Here is a 17,175-nt window from a genome sequence, read left to right as displayed (position 1 = left end):
ATATATGGAAGCATTGTGAGACTGGAGAGAAATTAGGGTTTTAGAGCCAGACAGACTTCAAGTCCCAGCTCCCCTACTCACCAGCCCATTGAATATGAGTTTTGATGAGCTATTTATCATGTGGAAATTTATAATTAACTCCAGGTAATACTGTGAGGGTTAAGTAATTATGTCTATAAAATACATAATGAGGCATTCCCGTCGTGGCTCAGCGGTTAGCGAACCCAGCTAGTATCCATGAGGACACGGGTTTGATCAGTGGCCTCGCTCAGTGGGTTAAGGATCTGGCGTTGCCGTGAGCTATGGTGTAGGTTGCAGATGCTGTTCGGATCCTGCATTGCTGTCGCTGTGGCATAAGCCAGTGGCTGCAGCTCTGATTAGACCCCTAGCCTGGAAACCTCCAAAGGCTGTGGGGTTCGGCCCTAAAAAGACAAAAAGACCAAAAAAAAACCCCAAACCAAAACAAACAAATAAACAAAACATAATGATGTGCTTTGGGATCTAACATACGTTTAATAAATGCTGATTCTCTTCACAGTTTTGGCCTGAGAGGTGAAGTACACTCGACTAAAAAAAAACATTTTCCCATTGGTCTACTAATTTCTCAGCACTTCAGTTTGCACAACTGCAGCTCAACTTTAGCCAAATCTAAGACTAACCTTTAGAATTTTAACACCTGGATGCCTAGACACTACTTCTATAGTTTTTGCTTCTATAAAGTTTCATCTAAACAGAATAGTAAGAGTGTGTCATCTCATGCGTCTGACTTTCATCAGTCGGCATGATGCCTATGAGATTCACCCACGTGAACACGTGCAACATCCAAGAGAGCAAAAGGATTCAACGACAAAGCATAAGGACAACACGTTAACGACAATTTGGTCAACAACGAACCTCTGCAAAGTCATAAGAGATTCCGTAAGACTGTAGAATAATGACTTCAAAAGGATACTGAAATGTTAGCAACTGGAGAATGGGATTGTGCAGAAAAGTACCATTCAAGAGGAGGGTGAAATGGAGAAAACTTTACATGAATATGTAACAGAGAAGTTATATAGGATCCGGCATTGCCGTGAGCTATGGTGTAGGTCGCAGATGCAGCTCAGATCTGGTGTTGCTGTGGTTGTGGCATAGGCCAGCGGCTATAGCTTTGATTAGACCCCTAGCCAGGGAACCTCCATATGCCACGGGTGCGACCCTCGAAAAGACAATAAATAAATAAATATCTACTTAAAAAAAACACATGCAGCGTTCCCATCATGGTTCAGTGGTTAATGAATCTGACTAAGAACCATGAGGTTGCGGCTTCATTCCCTGGCGTTGCTCAGTGGCTGAAGGATCCAGCATTGCCATGAGCTGTGGTGTAGGTTGCAGACGTGGCTTGGATCTGGCATTGCTATGGCTCTGGTGTCGGCCAGCAGCTACAACTCCAATTAGACCCCCAGCCTAAGAATCTCCACATGCCACAGGTACAGCCATAGAAAAGACAAAAAGACAAAAAAAAAAAAAGACACATGCACCTGCATGCTCATTGCAGCACTATTCACAATAGCCAAGACATGGAATCAACCCAAATGTCCACTGACAGATGACTGGATTAGGAAGATGTGCTGTATATACACAACGGAATACTACTCAGCCACAAAAAGAACAAAATATTGCCATTTGCAGCAACATGGATGGAACTAGAGATTCTCATCCTGAGTGAAGTAAGTCAGAAAGAGTAAGACAAATACCATATGATATCACTTATATCTGGAATCTAATATAGGGCACAAATGAACCTTTCCACAGAAAAGAAAATGGTGAATAGACTTGTGGTTGCCAAGGGGGAAGGGGAAGGAGTGGATGGACTGGGAACTTGGGGTAAATAGATGCAGAAAGTTGCCTTCGGTATGGATTAGCAATGGGATCCTGCTGTGTAGCACTGGGAACTCTGTCTAGTCACTTATGATGGAGCACATAATGAGAGAAAAAGAATGTGTACATATTTGTGTAACTGGGTCACCATGCTGTTCAGTATAAAAATATATATATATATAAATAAATGATTAAAAAAAGAAAGTTTTAAAGTATGTGTTTGAGAAAGAAGACCATTTAGTCAAGAAGGAAGAACTATAGCAAAAAAGGAGGGAAATTTCTGATAGTAAGGCTCTGATAGAAAATCTGACAGTAAGTTTTATACCATAAACCACAAGTATATGTTTACATATCATGCCGATTTTAAATTTCTCTTGTTTTTAGCCTCAGATACATCTCCATTTTTGGACCATTATTTTATTGACAAAGGGTCTTACTTGGTAATTAATATATCTTCCTTAATTTAATCATTATTACAACATAGAGATAATAACTGATAACTCTTTTTGGATAAGTTACTTTCCATAGAAAAACCTTAACTCTTGAACAATTAAAAGAAAATCTTGATGAAAAACCACACATTCAAAGATAGATAATATAACTTTCGTTTAGATATTACTCAACCAAAAATAAATGATTTAGTTCAGAGGTTTTGAAGAACTGAAAAATTTAAGGAACCTGTCCCGGATCTTCTTGGTCCTCACCCCATAGATGACAGGGTTCACCATGGGGGGGACCAGAAGGTAGATGTTGGCCACAAATATGTGGACATGGGCTGCCACGTGGTGCCCAAACCTGTGGGTGAGAAAAGAGAAGAAGGCTGGGGTATAGGACACTGAGATCACACACACATGGGAGCCACAGGTGCCCAGGGTCTTGAGACGGGCATCCTTGGACGGGAGGTGGAAGCCAGCGTGGAGGATGAGCACATAGGAACAAATGATGAGCAGGAAGTCCACTCCTCCTGTAAGGAAGGCAGCAGCGAGGCTGTAGGCGCTGAGGACTCCCGTCTCCGCACAGGCGATCCTGACGAGGGTCATAACCTCACAGTAGGTGTGGGAAAGGACCTTGGCTCTGCAGCAGGGCAGCCACCGCAGCAGGAAGGGGTGAGGACCAAGGAGGGCTGTGCCCCGGAGCACAACAGCGAGACCCACCCCCCAAGTCCCAGCGCGGGTCAGAAGAGCGGAGGGTCTTAGCGGATTACAAATGGCTACACAGCGGTCAAAGGCCAGGGCCAGGAAGAAGCCAGACTCCATGGTGGAGCAGGAGTGAATCAGGAACACTTGGGTGAGGCAGGCTTCAAAGCGAATCTCTCTGTCATGGAACCAGAAGATACTGAGAAGTTTGGGCACGGCGGTGGTGCGCACAGTAAGGTCAGCCACAGCCAGCATGCAGAGGAAGAGGTACATTGGCTCGTGGAGGCTGGAGTCTGTCTTGATGATAAAGAGGAGAGAGCAGTTTCCCAGGAGGGCCAAAAGGTAGCCCACACAAAAGGGGATGGAGATCCAGATATGGGCAGCCTCCAAGCCAGGAATGCCAATGAGAATGAAGGTGGACGGATGGACATCCGTCTTATTGTATGCTGGCATACCCAGCATCGGGTGTTTTAATTTTTCCTTCATGGATTTTCCTCTGAAGCAAACAAATAACATACATTTTGAAGCCTCTGAGAAGTTAAGCCAGAACACAGGGGACTGCAGCCCATGGAATCAAGGCAAAGTCTGTAAATATTTAGACGGAAATTATTTTATCATCTGCTGGCGTGTGAAATACTATTTCAGAGATGTAATTTGCAATGTGGTTATTCTATAGATGCTAAATAAGGGAACATATCTAGGTATCGAAAGTTGGAGTGAAGTACATAGAAATCTAAAATCCTCCACTGATAAGAAAGGACTATCAATTAAAAGCCGAAGAGTATGTAAGAGACATTGGTTTGAATAACTCAGTAACAAAAGTGCTATTTTAAAGTACAAAATAGAGTAAAAGATGTAGGATGATAGAAGATTTTGAAGAAAAAATATACTTTTTTTAGATTTTAGTTATAATACTTTGGGCATATGCCAAATTACAAGTGGTAGTTTTGAGATGTTATATTTTTATTTTTCTACATCATTCCCTTTTATTACATTACAAATTGTTACTTGGCAGAGATCATATCCTTTCACGTATTTGCTTTTTGTTCTAGGAAATGGAATGAAGAAAATGAGCAAAGGTCAAGGTAAGGGAGTATTATCATTTTTCTGGTAAATGAGTTCTATGTAAATTTAAGATGAGCCACGGAATCACCATAAATTGATTAGTGTCAACACTAATCCCCAAACACTATAGTGCATGAGCAGTGTATACTATTTATACCATTTTTATATTACTTACACCACAGTTATGTAAGGCTCTACAAAGTTTACATGAACCACTAGGAGGCAAGGGCTCTTGAGGCAAGGATTTTATAAAAGGAAAATGGCATAATGCATTTAGGACAGAGTTGGGCAGCAAGAAACACGGCTCAACTATCACTGATTTCTAAGGTTTGTTCAGAACATAGGGCTGCAGTCCCATCCTTTCCCTTGTTGGCTTTCTTCTCCGAAGGACTGAACGAAGCAGAGACGCCCATGCACACATTTATTCTCCAGGAAAGTGGAAGCCACATCAACTGAGTAAAATTGAGGCCATCTCATCAGGGGCCACAAACCTACATGGGCTCAGGTGCCCCAAGAAATCTCATCCAAGCATGTTTTTCAGAGCCTCTTGGCTCTGACACGAGCTCTGAAAAACCTCCCATCTGGCTCCTGCCCACTTAGCCCACGACAGAAATGAGGGCAGCTGCGCAGCCTTACCTCACAAGTGCTTCTGGGAGGTGAGGAAGAGCACCTGTCTCGCTTGAGAGAAGCTCCACGGCTTCCACCTCTTCCCAGTGAGCTCAGTTATAAACACGTTTGCCCGTTTCGGAGGCTCCCATGGGCCCTGGTGGGGAAGGGTCACCCTACAGCGTGAGTGAAAGAAACATTTGGGAGTTAAAGAATTGAGTTCAGAACTCAGGTTCTCAGTCTTTAGAGCTGACAGGTTAATAACAGGAAAATCCAAGAAAAGGGAGAGGGAAGGAGCTGAGTCTTCCTCAGTTGTCCGGAGCCGGCCTTTCGGCAGGATGGCTGAAATCTTCGAATAGTTTGTTTTGAATACTACCATATATATAAATTTAAAAAGGAAAGATAGTATTTAGTCCCTTGGTTTTAAACAATGCCTTCTATTTTTACTAGAAGAAAACATAAAGAAAAAACTAGCATCCATCCTAATGTCAACTTGATTGATATTTGGTTTACTTTTATGTCATAATGTTCATATTCATATGATTTTAAGTATTTAAGTCATAGTAGACTTTAACATTTTATACCATAACCCATTTCAAGTCATGAGATCTACTTTTTCCTTTCGTAATGAATCAGAATAAAGTCCGCTGAATTTTTTTCAATGCATGTCAGAGTAGTTTTATATGTACACACGGTGCCGAAGTACGACCCCTTCATCTGGTTAATTAACACATCTGTCAACTCACATATTTGTCTGTGTGTGAGAACATGTGAGAGAGAGGGAGAGAGAGAGAGAGAGAGAGAAAGAGAGGAAGAGAACATTTAAGTTCTGCTCTTTAGCAAACTTTGATTCGATAACAGAGGGTTATTAACTATAGTGCCCATGTCACAGGCTAAATCCTCAGACTTTATTCATCCTACGGTTGAAAGTTTGTACCCTTTTACCAACCTCTTCCCGTTTCTTCCCCTAATACCGCCCTTGGCAACTCCTTTCCTCTGCTGTTTCTAACACAGAAAACTCACTCAATTATATGAAACGTAAAAATGCAACTTTGTTGAAAATTGAACCGCATCCCTTTGTTGTACAACAGAACTTGACAGAACATCGTAAATCAACTATACTTTAATAATAATAATAATAATAATAATAATAATAATAATAAATTTAAAAAGAAAAAAGAAAACGGAATTGCATGTAAACAACACTGTGGAAACTGACATCTTTGAACAGGCAGTTCTCAGCCGTTGAGGTTTACGGCTTGACTTTACCAGGATGTAGTCCAGGCTTCTTTAAGACCTCTAAACAATCTCTTGAATCTTTTTCTATGTCAAAATCACTATTTTTTTCAATTGTACACCTTGGAATTTTATCACTGAATTTTAAATTTAGTTATTATTTTATGTTTGTCTTCAGCATGCGTCATATAAATGACATACATATATTACACCCCCATTATTTGGAGATTCTATACTTGCAAATTTGCCTTCTCTCAAAAATTTATTTGTAGCTCCAAATAAATATTATTACACTTTCCCAGTCACCTGAAGACACGCAGCGAGCTGGGACAAATGAAGTTGCCTGACATGCACATTCCCAGCTGAGGCTGCACAACCTGAGACGCTGACGTTAAATTTCAGTTCTCACATTGTAAACAAGAGTCATTTTGCATTATACTCAGTGCCATATTTTTCTTATTTTGCTGATTTCTGTTGATGACCTCATTGTTTGTAACAGCTGCCAAGTGTAGTGCTGGAGTGCACTACAATAAATAAAAATTTTTAAATTTATTTATGAAGTACACAAGCACAGAATAATCTTTATCTAGTGTTCCTAAGTGCAGGAACGTTGTGATGTGTCTTATGGAGAAGATGACTTGGTTACCGTCAAGTATTGTGCTAACTATTGGCTGTGGGTCCAAAACATAGCACATCCAGACAAAGGAAGAGGAAATTCGCCTACCTGTATACGAAGCCATCTGAAAAGTACCAGTGACACCTACAGTGTGTAATGAAGAGGGGGAAAAGATGGAGGAGATACTAAATTGTTGGATTGATGAGACGACAACTAATTGTTTGTCCTCCAATACTGTTGTGAGGACAAAAAAATGAATCAGCTCACCCAGGCTGAAAAAAAATGTCAAACGCTTCTTGATTAGGTGCTGGCTGGCTTGTATGTTTCAAAAAGCAAAGAGGCATGAACGGTATTGATCTTACAGCGGACGCAGGTTCTGCTCATCAGGAAGCTACAGAAGAATTTTTAAATGTCTGCTACGTGTACAGGAAAGTGATTATTTGGAAGAACGAGTTTTTAACACTGTTGAGACTGGCTTAGTATAAGGATGTTGGCGTATGAATGTATAGAAAACAAGTGGCCTCCCCAAGCTTCTGGCTTTTAATTACTTAAAGATTATGCAGTTAATTGCTAGTGAGAACCATGTATTAAAAATTGTGTCCTTAAATCGAAATACATCAAATAAGGTTATTTGTTGACCAACTCTTCATCAACTGATGAAAATGTTATGCCAAGAGGCTTGTAGGAACCTAACCTCTGTGCTTTCCATAGGAACAGTAGTTCCATATTTTCAAATCCCATGGGGTCCATGCTGACTCTATAGAAAATAATACTGAGAAGAATGAGAATGGACTACATGTGTGATATATACGATATGTGTGTGTACTCACAGGTGTGCACACAGACACACACACACAGACACACATGTCCAGGGGCGGGCTTGCTCTCTTATCCTTCCTCATGGGCTGAAGGAGTCTATGGGTGCAGAGCAGTGCCAGTCGGGGAGAGGGGTGATGTGGGAAGGGTGAAATTTTTCTTTGTATTCCTTGCAATCTGCCTTTTCTTGTTCTGTGCTCCACCAGGGTCCTGTAACTTCCCATTTAGATCTGGGAACTCTTATAAACGTATTTTTATCCACTAATGGTGGGGGAAGAGTATCAGAACTTCCTATTCTGTCACCTTACTAACGTAAACTTCATTTTTTTGTTTTTTAGGGCTGCACCCATGGCATGTGGAGGTTCCCAGGCTAGGGGTCTAATCAGAGCTGTAGCCACCAGCCTACACCACAGCCACAGCCACACGGGATCCTTAACCCACTGAGCGAGGCCAGGGATCAAACCCGCAACCTCACGTTCCTAGTCAGATTCGTTTCTGCTGCACCATGATGGGAACTCCAAAACACTCATTTTTTTCACTTTCTTTTGCTTAGAAGCCACGGCTCCCCAGGGGCTCTCTCTCTCTTTTTGACTCAGAACCAGATTAGAAACAAGGACCCTCAGAGACCTTTTGTCTTTCACAAAACTGGCTCTGGGGGATTTCTACTGAAAGCATCTCCCAGCAAAGAGCAGCACCCGCATAAAGACCAAGAGATGGAGACAAAAGAGAGACAGGGTCCATCCCGGCGCTCCGTCTGGTGAGTCTTCCCCCTCTCCCAGCTCCCAGGGCATCCACAGGACACAGCGGAGGGAAACGGGGAAAGAAGAGGAACAGAAGAGGAGGACGGGAGATACCAGATCAGTTGGAGAGAAAGAAGGCTAAGACGAAAGCTTAGAGAACGAGTAAGATCACATTTAGGAAGGGCCGTATAATCCTAGAATAAACATGCGGATTTCAGCCATTTTGGAAAGATCACTCTCCTAATATCTAAAGAGTTACGGATAACACAGCATCTCCGGAATAGGCTCAAAGTGTTCAAGGTCGAACAACATAGTTAATGCTTTTATCTGTATTATCTTTTATAGATAAAAACGCTTGTTGATGTTCCTTTGATTACAGAGGAAATAAGTTACTCGGCTGGGTTTCAACACAACTGACTGCAGAGCTCATGCTTTTGAGGACTGTAAACTACTGTGTGGTAATAACCCCAAGAAATGATGATGATTTTAACTAGTCCCATTAGGATGACGATAAATGTACTGGTTATAAAGATGCCGGAGAAGTAAAATTAGGTGTATTTTTTTAACGTGTGAGGGGAAAGGAGGATGAGACTCAGCTATTTTTCTTTTTTCTTTTTAAAAAAATTTTCAGTGCAATTGGCACACATGTTATGTTTGTTTCAGGTGTACAACGTAATGTATATATTGAGAAATGATCACCACGATAAGAAAGGCAACACTCATCGCCATGCATGGTGACAATCGGATCTGGGACCTATCCAGTCCACAGGGTGGTAACGACCTTAAAACACACAAGGATAAAATTGTGTTCTTCTGTACCTGTCTTTCAGTCATTTCTGCTTGGGTATTCATATCCCTGACCATTGAACCAACTACTGAGGCCCCATTGCAGGGTATAATTATCTGCGTTCAGCCATGTCATTTCCCTATTATTTTGTATTTAAACCCAGAATATACCATCTCTCCCTCTAACAGCAACAAAACCCAGAAATGTAGTGTCTTTTTTTTAATGGCGATCTACCTCTTAGCTAAAGTGATTTTCTCATTTAGTGAGAATCTACTGCACATGGTGTAAGGAAAAGGAAAAAAGAGTTTTAATAACTTTCTGAGACTACTGCCTACATTCTTGATCTTCAGAGGTACTATTTCGAAATACAGGAAAATACTTAACAAGAGAATCTGTCGTTAACTTTTGCTAATAAATCACAGAAAAATTTGCTTCCGTAGTACATCCTACTTTGACTCCTTGCGCTGTTCATAGCACAGCTTTTCTGTTAGGAGGCCAGAACACGAGAGAAGAAGACTTTATTCATAAGAATATTCACAGTGTCGCCTACACAGAGCATCCACTGCTTTTAGTTTCCCTTCGTTTCAAATTCTTCCTAGGAGTTTACCATTTCTCCCTAGGAGTCCCCTGATTCTTCCCTTGTGTTTTACGACTGCTCCTTCTATGACCTTTTTAGCAAGGATGCCACACTCTGCTTGGCTTTGCCTCCCATGTATGAAAGTCTAGATGACACCTGCTTGTCCTAGTGAAACCAGGAGCATAACTTCCACTGCTCTTCTGACATCTTCCAATAACACAAAATGATGAAAAGACACTGACTATAAAACAGTTGTAAGTCATAAATGATCAAATTCTTTGAAAATATGCATCTCGCAAGTACTGTAAGTAAAGTAGTTCAAATGTGTAAGAGCAGCGTTGGTAATTTTGAAAATGATAGATTCCGTTTTCTCCGGATGTGCTTTCTGTCTAGATTCTCGTCAATGTATTTGCCACGTATCCTAAATTTAGAATTATGATCCTCTTAGACCTGTAGTGAAGACACTGACACCTGGTGTTCAGCTGGACATGGGTTTAAAAGAGATGATGTGTTTGTGTGGGTGCATGTGGAGGAGAGGGAGCTGGGTGTGCACAATGTGGGTGAACTGTCTTTTCTTACTACCATCCTCTTTCCACCGCAATTTACTAATTTCTCCTCTATTTTCTTTCTACAGCTCTATAGCTATAAGCATTGCCAGCACTTGGAATTCTTTTAAACTATTTGAGGTTCAGATCCACATGTAAAAGTAGGGTGAAACAATTCTGCTCTGTGTATTTATAAAGATTAGAAAGTTATTTGCACAAGTTCTATAGGACTGAAACCAGCATGCAAGTATCTTAGCGAATGGTGACTGATGCTGCCATTTTAATTACATTTACTTATTTTGTAATAACAATGAATAAACATTTTAAAATGGGATGATTTTAATCCTTTAGAATTATTTTTTCTTTTAGATTACAACTTAAAGAATATGTGTTCATTAACACTTTATTACAAATTTTATGTATTAACAACCATGTGTTACCATCCAATCAAATGAAACCACAGACACAACTTTAGAGGCTGGCAAAGCCCCACATATGCCAAAATTGAAAATAAATTATGTTGATGATGGTGAGAGAAAGTAACCAATGAAGTAGGTATTAACACAAAATCTTAGCATAATACCAAAGATGAAACCATTGCAAATTAGCAGAGAAGAAAGAGGCTGACAAATACAAACGTGTTATGCAGAATTCTGTATTGCAATCCACTGCATAACTCCTAAAGCCTCCTGGAGAATTCACTCTGTCACATTGCTCTTTATGTACTACATTTCTTTTTCTTTTCTTTTCTTTTTTTTTTTTTGTCTTTTTGCCTTTTCTAGGGCCGCTCCCACGGCATATGGAGGTGCCCAGGCTAGGGGTCTAATCGGAGCTGTAACCACCGGCCAACGCCACAGCCACAGCAATGCGGGATCTGAGCCGTGTCTGCAAACTACACCATAGTTCATGGCAATGCCAGATCCTTAACCCACTAAGCAAGGCCAGGGACCAAACCCGCAACCTCATGGTTCCTAGTTGGATTCGTTAACCACTGCGCCACAACGGGAATCAACTGAGGAAGAGAGTGTACATAATTATATGGTGTTCTTATTCTTCCTTAGGTTGAATGCATGGCAGAGCTTGCCTGGTACCCTGCAAAGTGAAGAACACAATTTCCTAAGGGACATGGATTTATGCATCGCCAAGCAGGATGTCCCTTCTCAATGATACCCGGTTACATCCCTCCTCCTTCTTGTTGCTGGGAATCCCGGGACTAGAAACGCGCCACGTCGGGATTGGCTTCCCCTTCTGTGCTGTGTATGTGACTGCCCTCATAGGGAACGTCACTATCCTGCTTGGGATCCAGGCGGAGAGCAGCCTGCACCAGCCCATGTTCTACTTCCTGGCCATGTTGGCGTCCATCGACCTGGGTCTTTCCACAGCCACCCTCCCGAAGATGCTGGGGATCTTCGGGTTTGGTCCCCGAGAGATCGGCTTTGAAGCCTGCCTCACCCAGACGTTCTCCATCCACAGCTTCACACTGATGGAGTCAGCAGTCCTCCTGGCCATGGCTCATGACCGCTGCGTGGCCATCTGCCACCCACTGCGCTCCACGGCCATCCTCACCAACACGGCTGTCGCGGTGATGGGTCTTGGTGTGTCAGTGAGGGCACTTGGTTTTGTGCTTCCGTTTGTGTTTCTCATTTTACGGCTCCCCTTCTGTGGGAATCACGTCATCCCTCACACCTACTGTGAACACATGGGGCTTGCTCGCCTGTCTTGTGCCAGCATCAAGGTCAACGTTATTTATGGCTTATGTGCAATTTGTAACCTGGTGTTCGACGTCACAGCCGTTGCCCTTTCTTACGTTCAGATACTCCGGGCGGCTTTTCGTCTTCCTTCCCGTGAAGCCCGACTCAAGTCCCTCAGCACCTGTGGTTCTCACGTTTTTGTGATCGTCGCCTTCTACACACCAGCCCTCTTTTCCTTCATGACCCATCGCCTTGGACCCAATGTTCCCCGTTATATTCACATCCTCCTGGCCAATCTTTACGTTGTCGTGCCACCGATGCTCAACCCTGTCATATACGGAGTCAGAACCAAGCAGATCTTTGATCGTGTGAAGAAAATATTATTACAAAAATAAGGAACTGAAAAGGAACATCTACTAAGTATGACACAGAATTTCTGAGCAGAGAAACACCTTGTTATATTAAATTGTGTACATTTAAGTGTGGTTGACAAGAATATTTATTTATTTTGGTTCCCTTCTGTACCTATTTTAATGAGTTCAGAGAGTGAAACATCTAAGCTTTTTTTTAAAATCCAATTCATATGGTAAGTCACGGCCCATCACAGTCTTTATAATAATGTGATTTTTGCTCACTACTATTGGTGGATTCAAAGCAGAATTTATAGAATACACATTTTTTACACTATATGTTTCATGTGGATTTTTTTTGATGATTCTCACTCCCTTTTCATCTCTAAGCCTTCCTGTATCTATTTCTCTCTCCCTACACTGCATCTTCCTTTTATCTCTTCAGCATTTTTCCTTTTTTTCCCTCTATCTTCAGAAAGCAATCATCTTCCTTCCAGTATAAGGACTATGATATGATATCTTGTGATTTCACCATAAATATTATAAACATCCAAATGTTTTCAATATTTACCCAAATAGATTAGGTACTGATTTCGTACATGAAATGGAAGTAAGGGAATTAATGGGATTATAAAAAGCTGCATTATAAATTTCCAGGTGGAGTTGGTCTCAAATACATTTAGGTCCCATAAATCAAACGATGGCAAAAATGTAAATAAAGAAACCACTTAGAGCCTAGGGAGGCTGCCTGCTTTGACATTCCTGGTTCTATTTGTTTGCACACTTGTTCTTAGACTAATTTTGCAGTTGTTGTTTTCTTTGTCTTTAACAAACAGAACTTATGTTTTGTCTTAGTTCTGTCTTTAACATATATTTCAATGATCCCTATTTTACAATTATAGTTTTATTTAAAAGATTCAGCATGAAGAAAATTATATAATGTCTCTAAAGACATCAGTATATGGAGTTCCCATTGTGGCTCAGTGGTTAACAAATCCGATTAGGAACCATGAGGTTGTGGGTTCGATCCCTGGCCTTGCTCAGTGGGTTAAGGATCCAGTGTTGCCGTGAGCTGTGGTATAGGTGGCAGACATGGCTCGGATCAGGCGTTGCTGTGGTATAAGCTGGCAGCTGCAGTTCCGATTCCACCCCTAGCATGGGAACCTCCATATGCCACAGGTGCGGCCCTAAAAAGACAAAAAAAAAAAAAGACAAAAAAAGGGAGAAAGAAATCAGTATAGTGCCCTATATATTGTTCATAATAAATACAAAAGAATTGCTAGCCATTAATATTATTATTGTTTGTATTACCATGTTTTGTTATTTATTCTCACCTTTGACAACAATGTTTTGACTCAACTAAAACCTTATTATAGTAAAAGAAAAACACTAATTCACATGGGAGTGAATTTCTATAAGTCGGCAAATTTTAGGGCAATTTGCCTCACACCACTGAAAGTAGAACAAGGCTTACTTTTCTTTGTTTACTGTTCATTTATTCACAGTTGTTTTACAACTTCATAGTATAATAACTTGCACTGACTGTCTTCCATTCCTCTCTCCCCCGCCAGACCATAAGGAATTTGATGTGATGCATTTCTTTTCAGTGACTTACAGTGGGATTTGCAAGCTATTCAATAAATGTCTGCTTAATGAATCAATCAATAAAGAATGAAAGGACTCAGGGTTCCCGTTGTGGCTCAGCAGAAACGGATCTGACTAGGAACCATGAGATTGCATGTTCGATCCCTGGACCCGCTTGGTGGGTTAAGGACCCGGTGTTGCCATGAGCTGTGGTGTAGGTTGCAGACGTGGCTCAGATCTGGCATTGCCGTGGCTGTGGTGTAGGCCAGCGGCTACAGCTCTGATTCGACCCTTAGTCTGGGAACCTGCATATGCTGTGGTTGTGGCCCTAAGACGACAAAAGACAAAAGACAAAAAAAAAAGAATGAAAGAACTCCTGAGCTCATTAGTCATAGTCTAATACTAGAAACTTGATGTTCAACAGCACATATTAGTGTAAGTTATCACGCCAAAAATTGTATTGAAACAGTCTGAAAGGAAGGCATCCCGTACTGAGAAGGAAGTAAATGACTTAATTTTAAAAATAGCGAGTGAGTGAGTGGGTGAACATGTCTTTCCAACCCACTTAATTTATTCATGAAAAGTGGAATATAAATCAAAAAATTACTTGTGACAAGCGATTTTTAGCATTGCATAATAACAGCCTTAAACATGTTCACAATTATCATCCTGGTTAGGATGTCTCAGGTGGCAAATAAAAGAAAACCATAGTATAAAATATACTTCGGTATGATAAAATGTATTATTTCATATAACAAATAAGCTCAGAAAGACAGGATCCAAAGTTGATTGTCTCAATTGCCCCAAATGTAATAACAGTTTCAGTTTCTCTACAGCACTTTCCCTTTTTCTTTTTTTTTTTTAAGGGCCATAGGTGTGGCTACACCACAGCTACAGCCAAGCCAGAACCGAGCCATGTCTGTGACAAACACCACAGCTCATGGCAATGCCGGACCCTTAACCCACTGAGTGGGGCCAGGAATCCAACCCGCATCTTCATGGATACTAGCAGGGTTCATTTCCACTGAGCCATGTTGGGAACTCCCTCTGCAGCCCTTTAAGAGCTAAAAAGAAAAAAAAAAATCTCTCAACAGAAATAATGAAGTCTTCCTTCATGACAGAATGTCCAGCTGTGCTAGTGAATTTTTCTATGATTAAATATTATAATTTTACTTCTATGTTTTATTCATTACGTTAAAAGATACATTTTGATTTGTGATTTGGGAATATTAGGATAACACATCTTTCTTTGATTTCCATTTATTTCATATACCTAAATATACTTCTTTTAATTTTTATGTTTATTTAAATTTTATATATATATATGTGTATATATCTACATATGTGTGTGTATGTGCATATATATAGATAAACAGCTATATATCTCTATATATATATCCAGTAAGACTAGCACTGCATGGGAAAAAAATCAGAGGCTTTGTCTTATATGATGATAATGATATGTTAATAAATAATTGATGAGTGCTAAGACATGACTGTGGAAGAGAAGATGCACATATTGGTGACCAATGTCCTAAATTGCATTTTTATATCTAATAACATCAGGACACAAACTTCACCCAATAGGAGATGCTGCTCACTTCATATTAGTTTTGTATCTCTGACTCCTACTGACCATACAAATGTGTGTTGGGTGGTGGGTGTCGGGGGGCATGTCTGCCTCCGCATCAGCCCCTCAGCCCCAAGTGCAGACAATGGGATCTTTCTCGGCAGACTCTGAGGTGTTAGTCCTGGTTCCCGTAGGGGATTTGAGGTGGCTTTGTTTTCAGACAGGCCCCCCAGGAGTCTAAGCAGAGGTAGTATAAGACTTTATTCTCCTTAGTAGACACTCCAGAGCTTTCCAACGCTACTCCTGCTGGAGGTGAGTTTCCTACTAAGTGTGGGTTGGAGACAGGTAGTGACCAGGGATTATTCTCTAAAAGTTAAGGAACAGGCTACCACTGAACTTATTAAACTAGTGTACAGCTGACTACTGCAGGAAGACTTCCTGATAAAAAGGGTATTTCCTAGATCATGCTGAGACAGATTTTTAAATTAACTATCAATAGCGGCAACTAAAAGTTGTGTGTAAATGATGATTTTCTCTCCTAGTGATAACTATGTATGAAAGCAAGTCTTTCGTAAGAATAATCTTAAAAAGGTCATCAGAGGCCCGATGCGCTGGTTTATCGAGTTGTTTACCATGTGAGAATCAAAGAATTAAAAAGCCTGCAGATAGACACTACACACAGTCTTGCAGGAGCTTATTGGCTGGGGAACCTATTGTTTAAAGCCATTAATAAAATACTTCACAAAATTTAGACTTATTGCCATCATGCTTCTCATAGGTACAGCTGAGGCTTTCTTTCCTTTCTGCCTTCTAGTCTCCCTTTCTTTTTGTTTTCTTCTTTTTCTTTCCTTTCTTCTGTTTGTCTTTTCATTCCTCCCTTTCCTCTCCTCCTATATGCCTCTGTTTCTCCATTATTTGCCCCATAATATTGTCTTATCTCTTTTTTTTGTTAGCAAGAAAGAAAGAAAGAAGAAGGAGAAAGCAAGCGAGCAGGGAGAGACAGGAGGAGGGTGGAAGGACGCAAAGAAGAAAGGAGGGAAGGAAAGAAGGAAGCTCAGTCTAAACCATAACATCAGTGTGTAAATCAGAATTGTGGGTTTTTTCAACCTGTGTTGACCATCAATGGATGGTCAATAAAGACACTGGGAAACATGTCTTTACTCTCTCAAATCTTCTTTCAACATATTTTTTTTTCATTCTCCCACCCCCTCAAATTAAACACTCCCAACACAAGGAATGATATATTGGGTATATTGGGATATTTTGGGGAATTTGGCAACCAGTAGAAAGTTTAAAGCATTTTTATAATTTCCATCAAAATACTATGAGCAAAGGGAGAGCTTTCTCTCTTGAAGGTCTCCAACTATAATATTCCCAACTCTGAATATAACTCTATTTTTATATCTGATGCACAGTATAATATGCCCAGCTTTGTGGAACTCTCTGCATCTGAGAAATAGTACAACGTTTCTATGGGGATATACGAATAAATGTAAAATGATGCAGTAAGGAAGCAGAGCTCTTCCTTTCGGACCTGATTTTTGAAATCTGTGCCATTAGAACAAGTGGGATTGAACAAACCGGTCTGAGAAATCCTGCTGAAATCCTATCACTCTATATGTCTAGGTGCATCTATGTTTTTATATGTTTTGTCAAGTTCCATGTGCAGGATTCTGTACTTGCTGTTTTGTTATTTCATGTTGATATGTTTAAGTTGGGTGTACTTTGTCTCCAAGGTAGACTCAGGTCTCAATATAAACATAAAACCCTTCCTGTTTTTTTAATTCACCCCTGGTTTTGTTTTGGGTCATTAGTGTCTGACCCTCCAGAGGGAGACCATTCATAAAGTTAGGGTTCCTTCTACCTGAAGCGCGCTCTGTCTGTGCCTACATCTGCCTCTGAACTCAGGTTTTAGCATCAGCTTTCATAATAAAGAAACTACCGACAGAAAATTAAGCCTATAGGAGAAAGCTAGAGATAAGCTTCTATGCTTCTT

At 40.7% G+C, this 17,175-nt stretch overlaps 2 protein-coding genes across 2 annotated transcripts; one reads left to right on the top strand and one right to left on the bottom strand.

Moving 5' to 3' along the window:
* Nucleotides 1–2,498: 2,498 nt before the first annotated feature.
* LOC125111440 (olfactory receptor 52D1-like) lies at nt 2,499–3,482 on the bottom strand. Its single transcript, XM_047753379.1, has one exon. It carries the CDS (start codon nt 3,480–3,482, stop codon nt 2,499–2,501), a length of 984 nt encoding a protein of 327 aa, XP_047609335.1.
* A 7,553-nt stretch (nt 3,483–11,035) lies between these two features.
* On the top strand, nt 11,036–12,070 carry LOC125111625 (olfactory receptor 52E2-like). The gene has a single exon (XM_047753629.1). The coding sequence runs from the start codon at nt 11,135–11,137 to the stop codon at nt 12,068–12,070; it is 936 nt and encodes a 311-aa protein (XP_047609585.1). The 5' UTR covers nt 11,036–11,134.
* Nucleotides 12,071–17,175: the final 5,105 nt, after the last annotated feature.

Source organism: Phacochoerus africanus, chromosome 11 (genome assembly GCF_016906955.1).
Source record: "Phacochoerus africanus isolate WHEZ1 chromosome 11, ROS_Pafr_v1, whole genome shotgun sequence".
NCBI lineage: Eukaryota > Metazoa > Chordata > Mammalia > Artiodactyla > Suidae > Phacochoerus > Phacochoerus africanus.
The sequence above is the reverse complement of the archived record's forward strand: the minus strand, read 5'-3'. Positions and strand labels throughout refer to the sequence as shown.